At 42.6% G+C, this 25,371-nt stretch overlaps 1 protein-coding gene across 4 annotated transcripts in view; it reads left to right on the top strand.

Annotated features, from left to right (window-relative positions):
- The window catches only part of Ntm (neurotrimin), a 956,051-nt gene that overhangs the window by 753,265 nt on the left and 177,415 nt on the right, over positions 1 to 25,371 (top strand). For all 4 annotated transcript variants that reach the window (XM_051196962.1, XM_051196959.1, XM_051196960.1 and 1 more), the window contains one exon: positions 20,370 to 20,602. In XM_051196962.1, coding sequence (XP_051052919.1) covers positions 20,370 to 20,602 — 233 coding nt within the window. The remainder of the gene's footprint in view (positions 1 to 20,369; positions 20,603 to 25,371) is intronic.

The following is a 25,371-nucleotide window of genomic DNA, read 5'->3' as shown; positions in this document are numbered from 1 at the left end:
AAAACAAGAGGAATTGGGGAGGGTAGCAAAGATAGTAGAAGATGAAAGGAGAGGGGTACAGGAATGGGAATGCCCAAGATAGAGGCCTGCAGAGGGTCAGAGGGAGAGGCATATGAAGCTCAGGACAAGCCTCTAGATTATGACTTCACTTTGCTGGATGTGACCTTAGAGCCTTGGTCTGCCCACTGTCCCTTTTGTGTGATGAGAGGTGTTTCTTATGGCCTGTAAAAGGCAGCCTGGTTTAAGGTGCACTGAAAAGATTCAAGCATCTGTCCTCTTACATGTTGGGAAACTGAGGCACGGCACATTAATGGCATTTTTCTTTCCTTGCTCCTTTTCTGAGTCTATTGTCAGTCCTTTGTCCCAAGAGTTGCGGGAAGTATTTCCCCACTTCCTGTCCAAGGTGAAGGATTTGTCCGTGGCTTTTTTTTCCTGGTCCCCTCCCTCTGTAAACTACCCCACAAGGTTGTTCCCAAGCCTGGGTCTCATGGGTTGACTCTGCCCTCTGGTGGATCAAAAGGTGCTGAATGAGGTAGAATAGGGAACTCCTTCCAGAAATACATACCCTGGCAGGCTTCCCAGAACAGTCTTTGGTTAAAGCAATCCGAACCCTAAATGAATACAGCTCAATATGCTTGTGATGTATTAATAACCCGATAAGCTGCTGAGAATGTGCTACCAAGTGGACCCACTGCATGAGTAATCGCTTCTCACCTCCACGCCACTGTGCAGGGATCAACCATGTAGGACCCCAGAGTCACACAGACAATACTGACCTCCTGGCTAATGAGAAGCCCTGAGGCCCCCAACACAGGTCCCCAGTGACATCTGCATCGTGCAACTGTGCCCTTTGCCCGCCTTTTTAATGACTTTCTATTTTGTTTTACAACCTGCAATCTGCCGCATGTCCTGGTCAACAGTATCTATTTTTCTGCTGTTGCTTGTGCTCTGGATGCTTTTATGGGCATTGATTTCCTTTGCTGGTTCCCCAAAGAGGTGCTTTTCCTTGAGCCAGAGAGGCATTCCAGCGGATTACAGTGTCTGCCACTCTGTACTCCAATTTATTGCTATCCTGGGTTTTATTCTCTCTCATACTTGGAGCCAAGCCTCATTCATTCCATTTTCTGGGATAAGCAGAATGGAAGAAGTTGCTATTAATAGGAGAAAAGATGTCATGCCAGCAGGCTGAGTGATGTCTGAGTTTATAATCCTCAAATTCTAGAGGCTAGCTCTGGTCTTAGATCTAGCCTTCTCTGTCCAAGGGACTGAGGAGAGGAGCAGTATGGGGAATAGCCCTCAGCATGGTTTATACTCTTTCCTGGAACTTGTGGACAAAGGATATCCCTCTATTTGTCCATCCATCTTCCACCTTATGATCGCTGGTTTGCTTTGGCAAAGGAAGTCTGTCTGGGATAGACTGTGCAGGGCAAAGGGCTAAGTGGAGAGAAGGGAAGGGAACATGCAGGCAAGAAATATACCTGTTCCTCCTGTGAGAGTGTGTTACTTCTTTTTTTTTTTCCCCCAGACAAAACGCTATGTGAATCTAATTGAGGATGCTCTATGAGTTTCAGTGTTTTTTTTTATTACATTGACAAACAAGTTTACTAATCATTTATCACAAATTAAGTAGAAGCACAATTTCTAAACAGTGTCTTTCAGATAATAAATGTCTTTTGAATGTGCATGCATAATGTTACCATTCAACTGTTTCTAGTCCTGCCTACTCTATCAGCAAGGTTTGAGAAACTCCACAGGGACATCTGACAGCAGGATTCAGATATGACTTCTGTAGAGACAGTCTGTGACATACTGTGACCTGCCTCCAGGCAGCATAAATGCACATTTCCTTCAGGCAGGATAGGGGTCACCAAGATTCTTCCAATGTTTATAATTGTGGCTAGGAGTTAAGTAACTATTAATATTTGGTGGGGGAATATGCAGATATAAACATTTGGCAAGGGGAAAAATGACTGGGGACAGTATGGGAACCTTTACTTGAAGACAATTGATATTATTGAACCTAGGATGACAGCAGATGAAAATCCCCTTAAACAAAATATTTTTTGTTTAAGGGTGTGAGGGCATAGTTTGGCCATATATTTTTGACACAGAACTCAGAGGTGGTGACTTAAGAATTGAACATTTTTACCATTGTACACAAAGTACAATGCAGTGCAATGCCTCTGTTATATAGGCTGTTACTGTTGAGTCCCTAATGACAACTTTAGATCCAACTTAAGGGACAGTTTTCCAATGTCTTGCACTTGTATTGATCTAGAATACCTACTTTATCCTGGGTGGGGTGACAAAAGGTCAGCCAACAGATCTTAAAGCTGATTGCTCCCAAGTGAGTTCTTAAATCAGAACCAACCCAACATAGCCATTTGGGTCGTAACTGTCTTTGGCAGACAGATGAAATATATGTAAAATGGAACTTTGAAGAACAGAATGGGGGTGGTGGGTCCCCACTGTCATAGGAAACAACTTGAATGTCTGATTCATCTCAGACTCCCTGTCTTCTGTGCTTCCTGGATGTGGAAAAGATTGCTATGGAATGCAAGTTGGAAGTTGCTTGCTAGTGTCATTATTTTTCTTCAAGCATGCACACCAATTCATTAGCTCCAGCTATCAGCCATTTAAGATTGGGACACTTGTTTGAGCCTGCATTTATAAGACAAGAAGGAGGAATCTAGAATGTAGGTGTGAGATGTACATGACTTCAATGATAAGGACACTTCTGTAGGTCAGCATCTCCACAAATCCAACTCCTGCCTTTCCTGAACTAAGATCAATTTGATTTCAGTTTCTTAATAAGAATAATCTCTTTCTTTAGGAAGCCTTGTTGTCAGTCCCTTCTTCTTTGGTTAGTCTGCTGATCATGGACTATATCACCAGAGCATCTTGTTCTTAGTGAGAAAAACACAGTTCCAATGGCAGGGACTAGGGGATATCCTTTTTTATGTATTCTTATAAGGGAGCATGATCCAAACATATTGACCACACAAGTGACCAGTGTTATAGTCAGCCTTATCTGTTGGTTCACTGTGCAGAATTTCAGTTACCGGTAATTCATCACAGTCCAAAACATTAAATGAAAATTCAAGAGGTAAACAATTTATAAGTTTAAGGTTGTGTATTGTTCTGAGTAGAGTGATGAACTTCTGCACCATCTGGGTAACCCTGTAGCACTTTCATTGTCCTGCATACAGTGCAATATATTTCAGCCTTGAGAAACCACATTCATAGGACTTTCATTACAATATATTATAATTATCTTATTATGTTATTTGACATGAGTCCTATATTCTATTCCAGTGTATTTTAGCTCTGAATTTACAGGGATCCTTCTGTCTCAGACTCATGAATACTGAGATTAGAGACATGTGCTGCTACATCCAGCACCTCTGTTACTAATCTACTACTAAGACTAATTCAATAGTTAAACTTATCACGGTATGTATGTATGTATGTATGACAATTGAAACCATATTGTAGGTATGGTTTAGGGCTATGTAACTTTAGATACTCAATAGGACCAATAGGAGTGTTGTAATGCATTTTCCAAGTAGGGAAAAGTGACTGTGAGGGGGAAATCATCTGGAAAGATAGAATCAACTACTTGCACCTAGAAAACAGTCAAGTAAGTGAATTTAGAGGTAATGAAATAAGTCTTGAAAGTGATATCCAATAGATTTGTTAGGGAGATGCTAAGAAATATCACATGGGTCATATAAGTTCAGAAAACATAGGGATTGAAGGTCTCTCCCAAGTAGGAGGAAGGAGAAAGTACCACCTTCTTATCTTTCCTTTCAAGTTCCCCTACTGAGAACATTTAAGAAACCATCATGATACCAATTTTACTACATAAATTTATATCCTAATTAATAATATGTTATTCTTCTCTGCTTTGTGGGTGTGACATGAAGTGTTTTTTCTATTGTATTCCCCTCCCAGAGAATCTGCATGAAGGGTGAAGCTGTGTTTTATTTGTTCATGTCATCAGTTGGCACCCTGTCTTCACAATTCTGCACTTTTTCTCCACATCTCTTTCCTAAGTTCTTCCATCCTGGTTCTGTCTGCAGAACCTTGAACAGATAGGAACCTGGCTATCAGAACAGAGAGGTTTTGTTTTTGTGGTGATCTGAGCATCAAATCTGGACAGCTAGCAGCATCTGCATACGTCCCTGGAGAACAAGGCAGGAGCTGGGGCTTGGTGTAAACTACACGGCTGGGGCTTTGGACATCATCCTGGTTTTGTAAAAAAAAAAAAAAAAAATAGTAAAATGAAAAAGCATAGCTGAGTCTCAGCGGGACAAGTGACTTGCCCACACTAACTCATTTTAAATCCTCAGATCCAGGGTTTGAGTTGTATCTCTGCCCCCAGCTTTGTTTTGGTGAGTCTGTGAGATACTAATTAAAGCTGGAAGGGCTTTGAATGCATCAAGCATAAAGACAGTTTGAGGTGTTGTTTTTCGGGTTAGTTAACAAAAACATTCTCGTGAATTATCTACAGCATCTTTTCTTCACTGTAGGCTTTTGGGGTGGGTGGGGGAGCACAAAACATGACTTTGTGACTTCTATGAGTGTGACTCACATGTGGTATAGATCCAAGCGTGTTAGGATCCTGGCAGCCTGCATGAGTAACCATGGAGAAGAGTTGGAGAGAGTCCAGGATTTGAGCTCTGTATAAGGCTGGCTATTGTCTCAACACACCTGGTTTAGGATAGACACATACGACAGTGTGCCTTCACTTCAAGCAACCACTGTTTATCAACTGAAAATGTCCCTAAACATGTAGTGATGGTAGGCACAATAGGTATATGGTAGATTACAAAAAAATAAAATTAAAAAAAAAAAAAACCAAGTAGAGAAAGTGCACTAGCCTTGCCTTCACAATTTCCATATACCCTGCTAAAGATGATGCTGAAGCTACATAAGGTGCATTGAGAGTCTGAAGGGATCCCTGTGATGGAGGAAAGTAGGGACGTGGCTAGATAGTGGTGAAAACAGACTATGAAATAGATTTAGAGTGTGGCATATAAGGCACAAGCAGGCTCTTCTTGGGAATCTGCACACACACAGAACACTCTGGCTATCATTCAGAGCACTGAAAGGACAGGGGATTGGAGGCATGAGCCTTACACCCTGATGTATTTCTCCAAATTGTTTGAATTGTGTCCCCATGGCAGTGTGAGCCACTGAGGGCTTTAAACAAGTGAGGCTAGGACAGATTGTCTAGAAACATCTTTCACAGTCCTCCAAGAGGGCCAGAGAGGGTACACTGCTGAAGCATGAGCTGGAGGCAAAAGACCATGTAAGAGGATAATACAGCTGACAGCTCTCTGCCGACTTGGATGAGGTGGGAATAAGTCCTACCCAGCCCTCACTACAGAAGGTGGCCTGTACAGTTTGAACACTGCCGGGGACTGACTTGGGCTTACTGTGAAAGATTCATGATTAGTGATGATGGGTACAGAGAAAGAACTAATGCACCCATATCTCAGCTGGAATTCCATCCTACAAGATGAGTCAGCAGGGATCAAGGGCAATCCACCCAGAATTTCTGTAAAGGACTTGGCTATTTAATTGACCAATGTTGTTTGGATGAAAGTGCTTTGGAAGGAATGGCAGATAGAGCACTGACCCCAAGGATTGCTTTCTCAGCTGAGGGTCTGTTTCTATTCACTAACCAGCTCAACCTTACCTCTGCTGGCCTCCTTGTCTTTTGCCCTGAATGGGAGGGGAGGGATGCTGGGCACAGGCAAAGAAAATAGCCCTGTGTTCGGAGCTTCCCGCTTCTGATTAGATTGTGCCTGTGCACGGAGGGTTAAAACTGTGCTTATTTCTTTCCATATCCATCTGGTGTTTATCATCCAATTGCCTATGCAGGCACCCTGCTTCCTCTCATTTAAGTGGTTGTTATCTTCTCTGTATCATAAGCTCCTAAAACACAGAGAGTAAGGAATATGTTTTGTTCTGAAGAGTGAGCACCACATCTCCACAGGCATAGAAGCACAATAAATAAATGTGTAATGTTGAGCATGGCGGCCTTGGCATGTATTTTGGCTGCTTGGAAAATAAGACTTGAGACAGGGACAACTGTTTCCACACAGAAGGTTTGCAAACATTAACCCCTCCATGTTCTCAAGCAGGCCGTTTGTACCTCCTTTCAGCATGCAAGCATTCTGACCACATCAACCAGAAGAACAGGGTAAGGCAGACTGTATTTTCCACACTAGCGCATGTGGACACTGAGTCAAGAAAAGAAGCATGCTTATCTCGAGAGATTAGACATTGAAACAAGAGTTTGGATACCATGGCTTCCTGAAAATCAGGCCGGCTGCTGCCATTTCCTCTGGGACGTGAATGCAGAGATGGAGGTGATATCAGATCTTTGAACATGCAGGAGCTTCCAAATGGTAGAGACCTTGTTCAAAGCTGAGTAATACCCAATGTATTATAGACCTTGTTCAAAGCTGAGTAATACCCAATGTATTATCAAATTTATAGGGTGTTCACTTCTTAATCTATTCTGAAACCCAGCAGCCACACAAACACTATCTCATTTTATTGTGTTTTTGTTGTGTAAGTGTATGTGTGTAGGTGTGCCTACCTCATGGCATGTGTATGGAGGTCAGAGTAAAACTTATCAGTTCTCTCCTTCTAGCATGTGGGTCTTGGGATTATACTCAAGCTGTCATGCTGGGTGGCAGGTGCTCACCAGTCCCAAAACACAACCATTGTATTTGGGGTTAAGAAGTCAAGAGATGCACATACTCATTTGAATGTAAATAGCTAGGCAGCCTTGTCCTCCAAAACAAAAATAGCTGTATAAATTTGACCTCAGGCTGCTTATTGGTAGGTGTACTCCCATATTCCTGCGAATACCAGTTTGCAGAATTTTTATATAAATGCCACTTCTGCAAGGCTTCCCATGACCCATAAGATTAGGGATTGTTTCCCTGGCATCTTTTTATATTTTGCACAGCACTTCTAGTATTCTGTCATGATACGGACCACACTTCTTCATGGCTGAACTATGGCCCCTCCTCTTCTGCACAAAGAGAATGTGCCTGTCTATATCTTTTGATTGTAAAATGAATCTTTAACTGCTTAGCACAATAATGTCAGGGACATAGTTGCTACTCAATGAAAAAAACAGAGGTGGGAAAAGTAAACTTTTTCAAATACACCACAGTTTATCCATGTCATTGAAAATAGAAGGGCTAGTAAGTGGCCTTAAGAACATGTGGAGATCCTATGAGCCACAAATACCCCTTACACGTAACTCCAGTTTCCAGCCTTGTTTAACTTCATCCTGTGAAGCTGGACGAGAACATCTACGTGGACAATTCTCTGATGATAAGAGTGAGTGCAGCATATTTACAGGAAGGAAAACAATCCCTAAGAAGCTCAAGGTGCAGTGTTCCCACTGTGGCTGGCAGTGGCTCACTTCCCTACCTTCCTCATCCTCTCTCCCTTCATCATTTCCAAATATGACTTCTGTCCTGCCATTCAGCATCCCCAGACCCTTGGGAAAGCAATTCATAACACAGCATACAACATACTCCACAGTGTGGCACATAGGGCTTTAACCTTTGTTTCTGGGCATTCTAGTTCTGTGCATCACACAGAACAGTTTTGCCAGACTAGACACCAGCTCCTTTACCCTGTATTCACTTCTATAGCTTTGGGCATCTTTGTCTTCCAGGGAGTGTTCACTGTGTTCCTATGCACATTTGGTCTCCCATGAAGTGCCCCTCTATATTACCAGGTTGGCTGTGTTTGCATCTCTCTGCCCACTGTTCCTGGCTTCAGGCTTTATGTAGCTACTGTGCCTTCTGCAGAGGCAGGAACTGTCTGCTCCTCCCAGTAGCTGGCCATAGAGCAGCCCGCTTTTTTCCTTCTATTCACTTTTCTGTGCTACCTTAAACATTGTCATTCTTTCTCTTCTTATGGGTTCTACCAGTTAGGAAGCAGGTGTGAGAATGATAGATAGGGTTGTCTTTTTTTGCATTCCCAGAAGCAGCCCTTAAGGACTAGACATAAGAAGAAAGAACAGAAGCAGGGAGGCAGTGCAAGGCAGGAGCCCGGAGGCAGCTCTATCTATCTCAGGCAGAGACCCAAAAGATGGCTAAGGCACTTTCTGTCCACTACAGGCAGCCTGCTGACAGCTGCCTGGAGGATGCAAACTCTAGTTCTCTGTGAAAGTGTGAACAGAGGCCTGGAACCTAAAGGTGGGTCTCAGAACATAGAAACGGAAATTGGTGGGTAGGAGTAGAAATGTGGGAGCTTGGACGGCCACAAGAGATGATACAAGGGACCTGAAAGAGCCAGGGTGAACATATACCACTGCTATGTCTTGTGCTGGAGGGCCTCATGGCACTGGGGATCTAAAAGCAGACCCCAGGCCTGGCTTCTTCTCTTCCCCTCCCGGCCTTATGCTCTATGTATCACATTCCTGAGGTGGTCCACATTCCTCCTCTGCCCACCTGAGGCCTGAGTTCCCCCAGATCGCATCCTGACACATTTTCCCTTGGATTGAAACACTTGTGAGATTCTTCTGGGCCTGTCCATCAGGCCCAAGAGAATTACCTTTACTTATCTACACAGTCTTTATATATAATACAGATAAAACAAGAGCTGACTTGGCATGTCTGCCATTTGCAGTCTTTCCTGCACCCCAAGATTCTCACTGTGACCCCCCACCTCAATATAATCAGCTGCCAGTAGAAAGGCAAGAGAAGTGAGGAAGCTGGAGAGTAGCCCTACCCATCATTAGCAACAAGTTGGCCTAAGGACCAGTTCAAAGAAGCAGCTGAACCAGGGCTAGTGAAGAAGAGATCCAACAGAAAATGGTCAACAGTGATGTCTCCCCAGGTACAGAGAAGCAGACCAAGCAAAGCATCACCTTCCCACTGGCAGATTTAATCTTCCTAAAGACATCGCTCCTATGGGGACTGTATCACCTTAATTATCTAGACAGAGCCAATGAGCTTTGTGCTCTTGGTGATTCCTGTATTTCCTTGTCTTTAGGAGTGCTGGGGGAGGGGAGGATCTACAGGACATAGATGGAAAAGGATAAGCTCTCAGCAATTCAGGCTGCATCTTTGTGCTGGTTTTGCCTCCTGCTTCCTCTGTTTCCCTGACTCCAACTCAGATAGCAGAAAGGGGGCTTTGTATCTAGACAACTGCTCCCCAGGGAGGATGGTTGCCTACTTACCAGCTGTCTTTCACTTCCACCCCAGGCCAGGCAATCGCTTAGACACAGTGGCACCACAAGGAGGTGAAATGGTGTGTGGCCAAGGTCATTTAATGAGAAAACAGATGCAACCCCCTCCCCACTGCCCTCCAACATGGGAGTCCCCTGAGCATCTCTGGAAGTCTAGCGCTCATCTCCTTTCCCTGCCTTCCTTTTCATAGGGTCTGCATAGCACAGACTGTTTTTCATCAGGAAGCAAGCCAGATTGCTTTCTTCTTTCCTCTTTCTTAAGACACATAAGGCCATAATATGTACAATTGTGTATGCACAAGATTGATATGCACAAGATTGGTAACCTGGACCACGTGTGCTATGGTTTTTCCACTAGATGCTCTGTCTGGCTGGACATGATTTGTTGACCGATAAAGAGGCGTGAAGAAATCTGGTACAAGCTTTATACAGAGCTGTTAGTGAGAACAAGATGAAAGAGTTAAACCCGTAGGCAAGACTAGGGATGGATTTATTTCCCAAAGCTTTCTTTTGCCCAGCTCCCTTCTTGATTCCTTGGGCAGTCCACTAGAGGAAAACAAACAAACAAACAAAAAAAGCTCAATGCTAAGGATAAATTCCCTACACTCTGAGCTAGTCTCTGAAAAATGCTTTGTTTAGGTATTTTGGCCACTTTCTGGCCTCAGAATATAGTGAGAGTCTATTTTAGGGCAGATTGGATAAACTATCTACAGTAAACCGAGATTCCATAGGCAAGAAATGACACTCTAAATTGATTTTTTACAAAGGTGCTGCCATGCCATGGGAGGGATAGGGGAAGTCATAGGTCCCACCAGGGAGTGAGGCTGTGAAGAAAGGGCCTCTGGCAAGGGCTGTAGTTTCTGAAACAGGAGCACAACCTCTGGGACCTTCCTTCCCTCTGTATCTTCAGCCCTGCCTGGCTTCACACTGGCTTAACAAAACAGCTGGATGCTGGAGGGCAGAGGCAACCCTTGATGTGATAACACCAGTCACTGCACTGTGGAGTCCAGAGGCACACAGATATCTGACTCCATCTGTCCTGTCAAAGCTTTCTGTTCCATACACTTTACTCCCAGGTCCTAGAAGACTTACTCTCATACCCTTGTGCTTGTTCAGACTCATCCCTGTCTAAAACACTGTTTAACAAACCTCTACCTCACAAACATTAGAACACTCACCAAGGTCTAAATTGCCCTAATATTATTACCAGAAGCTATTATGGGGTAGGGGGTGTCAAGGAGTAGACTTAGACAAGCAGATAATACAGGTTGAACATCTTTTAATGGGAATGCTTAGGACCACATGTGTTTCAGAGTTCAGATTTGTTTAGATTTTTGGATATTAGCATATACACAACTAGATGTCTTGGGATGGAACCCAAATCCAAATTCAAAATTCATTGATGTTTCACATATGCCCTCTACCCTGGAAGTGATTTTATGTAATCTAAAATTTTATTTCATAAAAATAACATTTTATGGTATGGCATTTTCCACTGTGGCATCAAGTTGGCAACAACAAAGTTTCAGATTCTGTGGATTTTCAGATTTCATATTTTTAAATTAGAGATGCTCAATTTGTATGTGCTTTCTGCCTTCCCAGAGCTGCATGTAATACAAAAGGATGAACCATGAATATACTTCCTGTAATACATAACAGGATGAAGTGTGTTTGAAGAATACTCAGTAAACACAAAACAGCCTTGAAAATAAAAAAAAAAAATTGGAATAAAAATAATATCTAAAGTCCTAGGGTAAGGATAGGTATTTCTGTAAATGTCAATATGGAAGAACATTTCACATAAAACCTCAAGCAACTAGAGTCTACTGTGTATAGTGTACAGACAACCAGGGAAGAGGTAGACCGGTGTACATAATACAGTCCATGCCTGAAACATGTGGATTGGGTGTCTCTGGCACTCAGTGTTCTTCAGAGAAACAGAATCAATTGGACCCATCTATCTGTCTAATGCCTGCCTGTGTTATCACTCTAGAGATTATAGGCTTTGCCTCACAACTCTACTGTAAGTTTCAATACAAGCCAAAGACTCATAACCTGAAGAGAAAGTTTTCCAGAGCAGGAGAAGATGAATATTTTAACTCGAACACAGAGAAAGTCTTGCCCTTTTTTAATTTTGTATTCCATTAAGTTCCTTAGTGGGTTGGATGATACTATTTCAAATTGATGAGCAAGTATTTGACCTCCTTAGTCCACTGATGCTCATGTTGTTGCTTTCTGGAAACACCCTCAGAGATATAACCCTCTCTATGTAAGTACTATTTAAATAAACCATCAGAGAGGGTAGGGTGGAGCTTCCCAGGTCTCACTCATTTGAGCCAAGGTCAAATGACAGGTTGCGTTCAAGGCAAATTTCCATGAATGTTATGCACATGAGTGCATTTAGCCTCTGCCCCTTAGGAATGGCTGTTCTCCATGTTTGGTCTATTTTGAATATAATAAAGAAATGAATAGAAATGAAGCTTTTTAGGTTGTTTGGCTTTGGCACCCAAGGAATGCAGGAGGCTGTGGACCTTGGTAGTCCTAACAGGCCACATCTTTCAAAAGCCTGATTCAAAAAATACTAACAGTGAAGTCCAGGCAATGAGATAACAGTCAATGTGGCCACATGGGGAAGAGGAATAAGGGCCTATGACCACTTTCCTCCCCAGGCTATCTATGGGTTCAGACATAAGGTTTATAGTTAGAGGGTAAAAGGTGTGTATAACTAGGAACCAGAGAGATGGTTTGGTAATTAAGAGCACTAACTACTCTCCAGCAGATGAACCCAGAACCAGTTGATTCCCAGTCCCCCCCAACATAGTCACTTATAATCATTTGTGTAACTCCAGTACTAAGAGATCCAAAGCCATCTTCTGATGTCCAGAACACCAGCAACTCATGGGATTCACAGCCATATAATCAGGCACAGCATCCATGCACATAATATAAAGTAAAAAAAAAATGTATGTATAAATTAAGTCTTGGTCAAGACGTAATCCTGCCCCTCGCTGCTGTCTGCTGCCCCCCCCCCGCCTTCTCTCCTTGAAATGAGGTCTGACAAGCTGTCAGAACTATATGCAACTCTTTATGGAAATTAAGCTCCTGTATGCCTTGTACCAGGAGTCTAGCCTTTCCCTTCTCCCAATGTGAGACCCCTGGGGAAATCCCAGTTCCAATGGGGCCCATCATTTCAGTAGTCTGACAGAAGGAGAGATGCCCAAGATGCCTCTTTGTCTTCATTTCTGCCAAGGCCTTTACACTTTGCCATAGTGGAGACATTCTCACATTACCCAAATCGTCTTATACTAACTATCAAGCTCTTCTTTATATATGACTAGACCATGGATGAATAAAGAATGGCTTATGGAAGCTGTAATTTAAAATATCATGTGGCCTGTTGAGCTTCCTTTGGAATTCATATTAATGTTGAGTTTTTGTTACCAGTACAAAATCAAAATGCTGTGCTATTTAGACAAATAATGGCCCACCTAACTGCATTGAGTTTGGCCGTGAAGATATATTTGATTAAGAAAGGACAGGTGGGTAGATCGGCTTGCTGACAGCCTTTCTGGAAGTCCACAAAGCAAAGCCTTCCTGCTTTGTCCACAAGGCATTTAGCAAGGATCAGGAGTCTGCCTCCTTTGAGCCAATTCCCCATGGCAAGAGAAGTCATGGAGGGCAGCACATACAATCAAATTTGCAGATACGGGTTCTTAGTGACATGTGGTGTATTTGTTCTTATAACTTGAACCTTTACTGGATGTTGTCCTCACATCCTTTCCCTCTTAAAATTTGTAAAACATGGGTGGCATCAATCACATAATCAGTGGACAGATGTTTGCTGTGTACTTTGGACTCTATACACAAGGAAATAAGGCCTAGATATCCATCGCCTTTCGTAATTTACAATTGTGTTAAGGATGTAAGGAACAGAACTCCAATGAGGAAGAGGTCCACGTGATAGAACACAGAGGAGTCCTGCTGCAATCTCTCTGGTATTCAGAACTATGCTTTCCTGTGCATAGTTCTCCTCTTCTTCTCCTTCTTGGCTTCATGGAGGAGAAAAGTTATTTTCACCACAGATGATTTAAATGCAATCAGTGCAGTGAAGTAACTTTGAGATCTTGAAAGCAGAAAGGAGACTTTCATTCCAGCAGCCAGATTTCGGCCATGTTCCCCTCCTCTTTCCATCCCTCCCCCTGACCACAGCTGTTTCCCAGCAGTATGGAGCCACAGGCACAGCATGATATGTGTCCATCTGGTTTGGTTTTGTTTCCTTCATTCATTGCCTTTTCTTCTTCATCACAATCATGTCCTCTCCTTCTGCCAAGGCATCACCAGCCTGGTCATTATCTTCACAGCTAGGGAAGATGTCATTGTATGCTGGTTTTGTTATTCAAAGTCAAACCAGAGCCAGTTGAGAGAAGGAAGACCAGTTTGAACTGAGGAAAACTGGAGATTTTGTCTGTAAGATCCAGCTCAATTTTGTAAGAACATGAGTTTAGGTGCTAAAAGTTATCTAGCTGGTTCAAAATAATCCACCTCACTACTGGGGGTATCTATTATTCTAGAGATCTGAGGTGTCTTCTGGCCTCTGTAGTGTCACTGGATCAGCAATGAGACATCTTGGCATCTTTGTTGCCTGGTTTTTCCAGGAAAACACTTCCTCAGAGAAGCAGGTATGGAAGGCTCACACAAGAACTCCAATGTGCTGGGTCTGAGTGAAGGCATCTTGAGCCACCCACATTGCAATAATTTCTGAGAAGGTTGAGGTGATGAGAGCATATGCCAAAAGCTAGGGAAGTCAAATTTGGAAGTGGCTGAAGCATTTCTGTGAGATAAGACAGTTGTGACCAGGTGCTGTGAAGGACAGAGGCACCTTTTTTTGCTGTGGTCTCAAGCGAGCCATCTTTCAATAGAAGTTAAAGGGCCATTTGATAGGAGGAGCTGGCGGATTGCACACTGTCTGGATCCATTATTGCTTTTAGATCCTCAGGCAGGTGCTATCATGAGAGACCAGGCTTGGCTTTTCTCTCCTTTCTTCAATAATCCTTCTCTCTTTTTTTCAACAATCTGCCTGTCTTTAGGAGGCTGCAAACAGACCACTTTCACTTCCAGGTTTCAAATTCTTATCTTTCTCATCTTCTCACCCTGATTCCAAAAGTAGTGTGGGACCACAAAAGTTCATTCTGAGATGTGTGTCCTGGGCTTGCTTCAATACTTCATGTCTCCCCTCTTTATAAAAAAAACAATTACTGTTCATTGAAGATGTCAGGGACTTTAAATCTTCTTTGGGGGCAATAAATGCAGCTGCAGACAATTAAAGGTTTGGAAGTATTCCATACCTTATTCTGTGTCCTAGAGTGTCATGGTTGGGCCTGTTCTCCTATGGCTGTATCCTTTTCTGGCCAACTGCATATGAGGCTTTCTGTCACCATAGATGATGCTCTGGCAGTTCATATGTACAGGGCAGTCTCAAAGGATAGAGCCTTAGATGGGTCTGTATATTCCCAACAAGAAGAAAGTCCACAAGGCAGACAGTCACATATGCACATAAAGGGGGCACTGGTTTAGTTAAAAAAAAAATGGCACTCAGATGCCTCATGGCAACCAGATGTCTCTTGGCAACTGAACGTCTCTCTGGGCATTCTTCCTCTGTCATGAATCATCTAGGATGTTGGCAAGGACTGTCTATGGGATGTCAACATGGGCCTCATGCATAAGGGAGAGCTGATATGGTGTGGAAAACCATACACCCTTGTACCAAAACCTGGGATGTGTTTGTAGCTAGTTGTTGAACCCTGAAGCTGGCTGTCAGAGGATGTCAGAGATGAGTGGAGTAGTAAGCTTTAGAGCTCTGTCCAGAAGCCTTGGATAAGAACACACAAAGGGATTTGTTCTGTTCTTGGTATAAGAGTCAGTTTGGGCAGTGTGTTAAATGTGTCCTTATGACCTGAAAAGAACTCAAGGAAGGAAAGATTTATTTGGTTCAGTTTTAGAGGTTTTAGTCCATAATTGGCACATAGGTTGTTTCTAGATTGTGATGAAGTAGACTATCACAGTTGAAGGGAACAGAAAACTGAGTTGCTCACCTCATAGTAGCCAAGAAACCAAAAGAGACAGAGCCCCCATGTTTCAGTCATCTCTTGGGGCTGGATCTACCAGCTGGGATACAAAGCTGTAATACACAGTCTTTGGAGTCTATTTCATGCCCAAATCATGACAGGAGAGGATGTTTAATAGAAACCCGGTATATCTTTAGATACTAGGAGACATTGTGACACAGAAATATGAGTTTGTCTTCAAGAACAATAGAGCCAGTGATTTCAAAGACTGAAATTCATGGACAGAAGGTAAGTTTTAGAGAGAAGTTTATTCACACGTTGGAGCATAAGAAGGAGAGCAAGAGGTAGTTAGAGAGAGAGAGAGAGAGAGAGAGAGAGAGAGAGAGAGAGAGAGGGAGAGGGAGAGAGAATGAGTGACAACAGAGCCCTTAAACAGAAAAGGGGATGTCCAGGAAAGAGGGTACTATTCAGATATCTGGAGGCTTCTTGAAAGGGCTTATGGTAGAAATTGGAACTGGGGTAATGTATGGGAACAGACATGATCTGATTTGTCCAGATGTTTCAACCAGGTGTCCATGTGCCTCCTTTCTGTTTCCATCATGTAGACAGATAGCAGCCTTTAGGCAGATGTGCTCAATAAGAAAGTAACAGGGAAACAGAACTGGAATGCTCTCCTGGCACTGCTGCCCCCACTAAGAGCATCTCCTACCCTGTTGCCTTAGAGCAGTTTCTAGCTTTCATTCTCATTGAGAGATATTCTTGATGTTCTGAACACACATGGCACCCTTTCCATTTACCATCTCTCTCATTCCTCTGTCCTGCTGAACTCTATTTCCTGTTCTATGATGAGAGTCCAACTCCAGCTTCCCCTGTTTGGTTTGTCAAGGAAGGATGAGTTAAAACCTTATCCATTTCCAGTTAATCATATCTTTAATGTCTTCCTAAGGAAGGTGCAACATCATGGTGTGCTTCAGGAATAACTATGTAGAAGTCTTTGAACGATGGCATGTCTACAAAGAGGGGACTGTTGGCCAAACTTCCTACTCTAATGTCTGCCTCTTCCCACCAACCAAACACTCACTCTGGCTGAGGAGCAATTATCTGTTTCACTTATTTTTTATCCTGGAAGAAATGTCTCCTCTGAGTTGTTATGGAACTGGATAAATGAGACAGATAGATAGGGGCAGGTATGAGCAGGTGACAGGAGTTGGCTGCAGAGTTACCTTTGTGATCCATCTCTGCAGACGCCTGTGTTAATTCCATGGAGACTCAGCAAGACTGATACACAACAGTGACAGTTTGGACATCTCAACATGAACTTGGATGTGCCTAAAACCGCAGCTGAAACTATGCCAACTTTTCAGTGTAGTATATCACAGGGGCTACATGACTGTGCTGGAAATTGGCTGCATTTGGAGTGTTAGCTTGTTTGCTGAGGAACCTCTCTGGCCCTGTAAAGCCAGGTATGATGGTATGATGAGAAGGTTTTTCCTTCAGTCCTATTCAATAATTAGACCTCCAGGGGTAGCCCAGGATGTTCCTCTGGTACTACTTCTGGAGGCTGTGTGAAGTGTAAGCAGTGGGTGTCACAACTGTGAGCAGGGCTTGGGTGTGCTGGTCAGCATTTCCTGTAGCCTGGACATTTAACTGCTATCTGCTTTAATTTCAGCTGCTCAGAGAAAAAGTCACTAAGAATCTGTTTCTGGCTTCACAGAACACATTGGTTACAAGAAAGTTTTCTCCGGCAAAGTAATGGAAAATTGTTTCTGACAAGAGTCATTTCCTAGCACCCATCCACTCAGTTGCTCTCATTTCGCCAGAAACCAGATCTCTGAATTAGCGGTTCTCACGGTGTATCTCCAGACTATCACCCTCCATTGTGGGCACCATTCGAGTGACAACAAAATGCAGTATCTCAGTCTCCTGTCCAGCACCACCCAGCTATCTCTGTTGTATGCTCTCAGCCAGGTTATTCACACGCAAACTGAGTCTAAGAACCTGGAACTTAGATGTGTTTGTTTGAGGTCTCATAAGGGCATTAAGGAACACCAAAGGTGAAAAGTAGGATGGATGTTAATATCACTGTGATTTTCTTATATAGATGTTTTTCTTAGGCTCAGCTAATTTGATCTTTTGGTTAGCAGCAGCACATTAATGCAGCCAAGTTTTTGAGATGCTAATAGTTCATAGAGCAGGCTTGCACAGTATTTAGCAAGTAGAGATACATGTTCAGCAAGCACTGGCCATGAGTGTGACTTTCTGGTAACCTGTTTGACCCAAGCAAATTTCAGAACAGGGTCTGCCCTTAAAGTTATTATTATAAAAGGTGTTTCCAGGAAAGCAAAGTGTGGAATGAGTTGTAATTCAGGGAGTTCAAAGCAGCATGATTCTAGAGCCAGGTTTCAGTCATTGCAGCCCAAGATGAAGACCATTGTCCTGTGATTTGAAAAGAAGGGATCACCATGAGGAGTTTCCTTTGTCAGTATCTCATACTCTGTCCTGGACACTCTCAGTGTGTTCTGCGTGTTTTCCTTGAAGTCAGAAAGGAGGCATGGGATAATTCTGGACCAGGCCAAGCATCACATGCAATCATGTTACCTGGAGATCTTATTAAAATGCAGCTTCCGATTCACTGCCTCTGATGTTGGGCTTTGGATTTTGCACTTCTAACAAGTTCCCAGGTGATGGTGAATGCTGCTTGTGATGTAGAAGCTGTTTTCTTGCCAGCCACATGTTAGCAGTGAGGTGTAGCCTCAAGGCTTCCCAAAAGCAAATGTGTACACAATTCACCTCCAGATGAAATCACCTCAAAGGGTGGGCCCAGGTTCTAAGTGAATGCCTTCACCTCAGAGAGCCCAGCCAGGAAACAGAACCTTAAGTCAGGCAAGATGAAACAGGCCTGAAATCCTAGCACTCTGGAGGCTGAAGCAGAAGGACAGAGTTTGAGGGTAGTAGCCTATGTAACATACAGAGGGAGAGAGGGAGAGAGGAAGAGAGAGTTTGGATATGTCTCAGGCCTTGCTTCTAGCCTGAACCTATTTCTCAGAAAACTCCCCTCACAGATTACAAGCAAAGTTTGAGGAACAGTAGAGCTGGCTTCATGACTATTGATTTGCAAACCCACATTCGGTTTGGTGTCCCACTCTCACCATCTGGAACTTTTCACTGACAGAGGTCTTTGTCTTTTCATTTGGCCTCAGGCTCCATAACTTATATAGGTCCTGGGTATCCCTATTCTGAATCAGTGTCTTTCAAGCTCTAACTGAGATCTTGTTATAACTTGCTATTTCTGGGCTCTCAAAGACTGAATCAGTAGTATAAGGAATGTATTTTTGATGTAAGTGGCACCTGTTGGTGCTGGGCCTTAGAGCAAAAGTGCTTCTGGATGGGCAGATTTCCCCATAGGAGCTTTCTACAAAATATCCACCTATGCCTGAGCAACCTACAGTAGTTGTCCGGAAGCAGGAAGTGGAGGGGTTGACATGGCAGCGCTTAGCAATTTTTTTTTTTTTTGATAACAGACCACTTTTAGAATTCAACAGAAGCAAAGACACTTTGGGTTGGGTTTTTGACACTGTGGGAAAAAAATCTGAGGAAAATAACGTGTAGAAAGAAGGCCAGGCTTATTGAGGTTTCACAGGTGTGACTCCGCCATATTTGGTGAGGTGTGAGCCCGGAGCAGAATATATCACATCAGAGCAGCATCAGAAAAAGAGCATGTATTTGTGGCACCTCTTGAGATGGTGAATCCTAATTTCTTGGGGGATCTTTTGCACTTTCCCTATCCTCTCAAAGATAAATCCATATATATGCTTTGCCAGTTTCCTTGAATTTCTGAAGCCAATGAAGTTGACAGTAAAGCATGATACCTTTCCACTGGAAAGGTCACCTTTGCACACTGTGAAGCACAGTGCTAGGAGTAAGACGTTAAAGGGTGGGGGCCTGTCTTCAGCACTTCTTCTTTCATTGAGTAAGACCTAGGCAATTTGGAACTCCACAGTTCTGGTCTTTGAAACAGGAAATGGATTTGAGCACCTTCCTCAAATAGTTGTTGTAGGAAACAAATGAGACAGTGTGAATGTGAAAGTGCTTTATACCCTAAAAGAGTGCAGAAATTTGAGACATCACCATAAAGACCATGCAACACAGCTATTCCCAGTATTACGAACGCAAGCAGGACACTGTATTTGTGAATTTTGCCCTAGGCCATAGGACATACTTTGTTTAACAAGAGAGGGAAATGAATACAGACAGAAAGATGTGATGAAGGCTTGGCCAGAGTTACTGGGCGGTTTCACAGTGCAGTGCAGAAGAGAAAAGGGAGCTTCTACAACTTGAGGGCTCCAGATGCAAAAATAAAAAGAAAGGGAATCTATTTTTATATGTGCAAACAGTTTTGAGATTTTAGAAAATGTCTTTAGTCTAGCAATAATTGAACATTTCTGCCCTGGGTATAATGAAGATAAATAGCAATAGTGGTGGTCCCTATTTAGTTTTGACTTCAGAAGCCTTCTGTTAGAATTTGCTATATTGAGATGAGTGGAAGGATGGTTTGTAGTTAAAGCTCGGTTTCTGAGCCAGCACATATTAACCATGAATTGGAAAAGCATTTAGCATCCTTGTGCCTGAATTCTTTTTCCAATAAAATGCACCCTGCAGGGCTGTTGTGAGTATTGAACAGTTTAGCACATCTCAAACACCCAGACAGTGACAATGGGAATTATCATTGTCCACAGTATGTGGATCCTAGGGCTGAGCTAGGAGTGCTAGCAGTATCTTAACATTCTAGATATTCTGAGTAAGCAAGATGCCTTGACTTTGCACATAGAGGTTACTTGAAATGATCATTTCCTCCTCTGGCTTTAGAGACACTAAACACCTCAGGATCTAGAAAACTCAGATAGTAGATATTCTAAAGCCATAATCCTAAAAGTAAGTTCTGGCAAAGCAAACACTGGAAATGCGTATCTGTCCACTAGGTATGAAGGCATGCTGAAGAATGCTAGAATGCCTCTAACAACCTCTGCTTTGTCTCTGGTCCTTTTACTTATATGCATGGTTTTATCTTGCAGGTGTACAATTGACAACAGAGTCACCCGGGTGGCCTGGCTAAACCGCAGTACCATCCTCTATGCTGGAAATGACAAGTGGTGCCTAGATCCTCGTGTGATCCTCCTGAGTAACACCCAGACCCAGTACAGCATCGAGATCCAGAATGTGGATGTGTATGATGAGGGTCCTTATACCTGTTCGGTGCAGACAGACAACCACCCTAAGACCTCCAGGGTCCACCTCATTGTACAAGGTGGGTGGAGCTTGGTTGGGAGGCCTCAATGCAGATCTGGGAATGTCAGTGTTCATTGTATTTTTGATGATCCTAAACCAAGATGATCCTTGATGTTTTCCCCGTACAGGACACTTTTCTGGTGGTCATCTTGCAGCTAGACACTGAATTTTCTAATGACTGGCTTATTGAGTTTTTTTTTTTTTGTTTGTTTGTTTGTTTTTTGGTATTCCAATAATATTTTAATATTTTTTGTACAAAATTATCTTTTAATTATTGCTTCCCTTGGCTTTTCCTTGTCTTAGCATCTTTAAAAATGTTGCACCCAAGTACAAGTTTGCTTTATTTTAAGACCAGAATTTTAATGTTCTTCTGTTGAGGTACATATGCCATGCCCTAGACCAGCCTTTAATGACAGAAGAGCCAAGAAGCAGTGATCTTGCCTCAACCCAGGAACTTACCTCAACCACCCCCAGCAACACATGCAAGTGTGCACACACATGTGTGCATGCACACACACACACACACATGCACGCACAAACATGCGCGCGCGCACACACACACACACTGGTGCAGTGTACATGCTTCTTTCTTTATCCAAGTCAAGATTTGCTCCCTCGTGTTTCTGCTATGAGACTGGATTCAGGGTTCCTGCTTAGCTGGTCTTCTGTTCTCTTTTGATTGGTTGCTTGTTTGGGGTTCTGTTCTCTTCTTTACACTTTGTAGGCTTATGGTTTGCTAGGGAGTTTGCTGGTGTTTGGATGGGTTTGGATTTATTTCTCTGCGTTCTACTCCCTGTTTCTCACATCATGGGGTTGATATTACTCTTCTCAAATCAGAACTAGTCCTTGGGCAGCAAACTACACTTAACAAATAGATGGGTTTCTAGTTACTGAGCAACAGTTTTGAGCCACATTGTCTTCTGTCTGACCAGTATCACTGCACCTCAGGGGCCTCATCTTGTGAAACAGGGTAAATGTGAAGAGCGGGGTTGGGATTACATTTTACACATAGCTAAACTAAAGCCCTTAGGAGAAGGCCTAGCCCATGGAGGTGTATGTACCTATTAGTCACTGTGCTATTGAATGTTTACTTTGACTTTTTTAAACACTACTGATATTTTTAAACATTTAGTCATGTTTTACGGTAGGTTAAATACTTTTGTTGTTGTTGCTCTCTCAGAACTGAATATCCTTGGAAGTGAAATCCAAGGTTGGAGGATTTTTTTCCTCCCCCACGCCTCACATCCCAGCCTGATCCCTGGCTCTTTTCATGCAGTTCAGTGGCAGGTAGCAGGCATGGCAGTGATGTCCCACTTGCATCCTGCACCCCCCCATCCCCTGCAGTATGTTTGAGAGTAGGGCGAAAGCTGGAGTGACTGGTGAGAGAGAGAAAATTGAAGAAGGGTTGAGAAGAACCAATTAAAAGAGGGGAGGGGTCTCGATGAGAAGGTGAAGAAAGCACACTGGGGTCATGAATCAGAGCTGGCAGAAGCAGGACAGGATGTGCGGCCATGAGAGAAGAGTGTAGGATAAGGGGACACTCAGATATACAGCTTCCTCAGAGGTAAGGGCAGCAATACACTAGAAGCTATCAGGCTGCGGCAGAGTACGGTCACATCAGGGTTTTATAACTTTTGCTTATTGTTTTTTTTTTTTTTTAACCAAAGGAAATTATGATGCTTTCTTTCTTTGCTTTCTTTCTTTTATTGGTTATATAAATGAGTATTTTTTTTCAAACAGCTTTGTGCAAATAGCGTTTTAAAATAGAATTGCATAGCTGGTGTTTGAGTGTGTTATAAATAGCAGACTAGATACTGCTATGTGAGATTTTTGTTTGAGCATGTATACATTTTAAACATATAATAGATTTTCCTAGTAGATAGACAGAAAAAAATAAAAGTTAAGAGTCACCATTCTGTGGGGAGCTTTGCTGAACACTCCAGGGAAGCCACCTATGATCTTTACAAGACAGTACTTCGGAAGTCCTTCCTCAGGCAGAGTGTCTTGCAATGACCAGGAAAGGCTAGGAACTTTGAGCAGAGGTTCACTGCAGGAAGCAGCACCATCATGGAAAGAGAAAGGGGATGAAGTGGAAAATTCGAACACCTCTTAGAAAACAAGAAACCCGGTCTTGGTCAATATTGGTTTCCTCTGTGTCTCCTTGCACACATCCATACATGCCTGCCCTAAATATTAGACTGGTTTGTACACATTGGGTATTTAATGAATCTTTACTAAAGTAAATGTCTGGGAATATAGTCCAAAGATCTTACACGGGCCCCAAGAATGAAGGCTGACTACTTGGTAGGTGGGGCAACAGGAGGAAGGGAGGGACTACAGTCCACATCCATCCTCACTCATGTCCAAGCTAATGGAAAATGTTTAATCTATAGCCAGGTGTTTACATCTGTGACTTGGCTAGGTGCCCTCTTCCCATGACACACCATCTCGAGTATTGGAATCTCATCTTGGGCTAATTTTCGAATGCTGATGGGTGTATTGATCTGGAAACAAGCTGGGTTAAAAAAAGCATTGGTCTTGTACACAGACTCAGCCCAAGCTAATCCGCTGTCAATTTGCCTGGGCTGAGTATTATTGACACGTTAATGAATAGAGGACTATAGTTTGTCCAGAGTCAACCTGTCCTGTTCTTCAAAGCAATCAGACAAACTAAATAGAGCCAGACTCTGTATTGGAAAGAGGATATACTACCATGCAGGATTAAAAAAAAGAAATATATTTATCTTGGGATCATTTATTATACTGAACAGAGACACTAATTCCCTTAGCAGAAGCTGATGGTCTGAATTTAAGTTGCTTTTCAACTAAAGACTACTGGAATGCAAGTTGGGCACATCAAGCTCTCCAAATAGTATTGTAATTTAAAAACAGAAATACTAACATTAATAATAACAAAAAACAGACCTAGCACTCTGCCAAGTGAACTTATATCTGTGTAGCCAGCATCATATATGTGTATCACACACAGAGAGAAGGTGGAGGTGAGGGGAAATGACAGTGCCATGACCTCTTGCAATCTGTCTGATGTTCAAGATTATTTGTAGCATCATGACTTTCAAATATCCCACACAGTCCATTAGTTCTTTATATTAGATCTTTCTTTACAGTTGTAATTCAAAATGATTGACTCTTAAACATAGTCAAGAAACCACAACTTCATTTGCCCGAGAAGCAGACATAAACTCATTCATTTCTTCCTGCAATAATTAGTCCCTAGAAGCATTTCTAGCAGTATGCTCCCATGGCTTGAAAATTAGTAAATAAGGATGAATGCAATGCTGCCTTTAAGACCAAGTTCACTTTTGTGTGGGGAGAGAGAATGGTGCATCACTTTTCCAAATCATCTCTAAGAATCTGTGTGAATACGGATGCTGTTGCCTGAATCTCTACTCTTTAAGTTTGATTTCTTTTATTTAATTTAGTTTATAGATGGGTTTGTGATTTTGTAGATTCTCCTAAACTCTTCTCATCTCCTCATGATGACAGAAAAGCATGGTTTCTACAACAGGACTAGTCAAGGTCCTTGATCGTGGACAGGGTTCCATTTAGGTTGGACTGGGCTTTATAGCCCTCACTAAACTGCAGACCACAGGCAGAAGAGTTGAAGGAGCAGCTCTCAAGCAGAGCCATTGTGAGTGCCTATGAGAAGACTGGTGCTCACTAACAACTTACTAGAGTGACAATTTAAAATATCAGATATAGAACTAACACTTTTGCACTCATAGGAACTGTGTTTTCTAAACAAGTAGAGGATGCAGACACAGAGTATGGACCTGAGCTTCCATCACAGGGAGCATTACTAACCAGTGTTACCAGTAGTTACCAGTTTGGCAATGGACCAGGCATAGGATGTGAAATGATTTGGAAAAAAAAAATGGAAATAAGAAAAGATGGTATTCATTAAAAAGAAGAAGAAGAAGAAGAAGAAGTTGCTGAATGGAAGACTGGAGACTGGAGTTCTTTTTTCAGCTAGGGCACAAAAGAAGACTGGAGTCCAAAGGTGAATGCAAGGAAGATGGCATCCAGAATGTTGAGTAAGAAGTGCCACTCAAAGATTTGCATAACCAGTTAGGCAGCCAGAACTTAAGCTTTTGGATGTGACTGGGGGAGGGGAGACTCAGCATTGAGTGGCAGTCTTGTAGAATTCCTAAGTTTGGTTCCAAGTATCTGTGTTAGGTCGCTCAACTGTAACACAAGTTCCAGGGGATCCAATGCCCTCCTCTGGCTTCTGAAGGCCCTTTCACTTACAGGCACATGCAAACAAACACACACATATACATAATTAAAAATAAAATAACTCATAAAAACCACATCTATCCTTTGACCCTCTGATTCCATCTTTATGGGTATAAAAATAAGTGTCTGCTTCGGAAATCTAGCTGCGTATTTCAGATCTTGATTTTGCTACCAAACAAATTTTGTATGTTTCAAAATGACCATCCTCCATCTCTGTTGATCTCATAAAAGAAGTGAGACCTTGGAAAATGGAAAGAATAAAAGACTTGCTGCCACTGAATCATTTGTCAAGGTGCAGGCAGCTAGAGAAGACATCTAAGATGCCTTTTGTCCTCCAATCCTGTGTTTGCACTGCCATGTCCTGCAGCAGTGAGTATAGAACATGAAAGGCCTGCCTTACTGAAGCATGAAGAAGGACTTCTCAGTCTTGACCAAGTACCCTTGGGACTTTAAATCTTGCCTAGAAAAACATTTGCATGACAGAAAACAACAGAAGGCAGAACTTAGAAAAACAAAGATATTCCTTTTATT

Source organism: Phodopus roborovskii, unplaced genomic scaffold (genome assembly GCF_943737965.1).
Source record: "Phodopus roborovskii unplaced genomic scaffold, PHOROB, whole genome shotgun sequence".
In the NCBI taxonomy this organism is placed as follows: Eukaryota; Metazoa; Chordata; class Mammalia; order Rodentia; family Cricetidae; genus Phodopus; species Phodopus roborovskii.
Note: the sequence above shows the minus strand (reverse complement) of the source record. Positions and strands in the feature narration are given on the sequence as shown.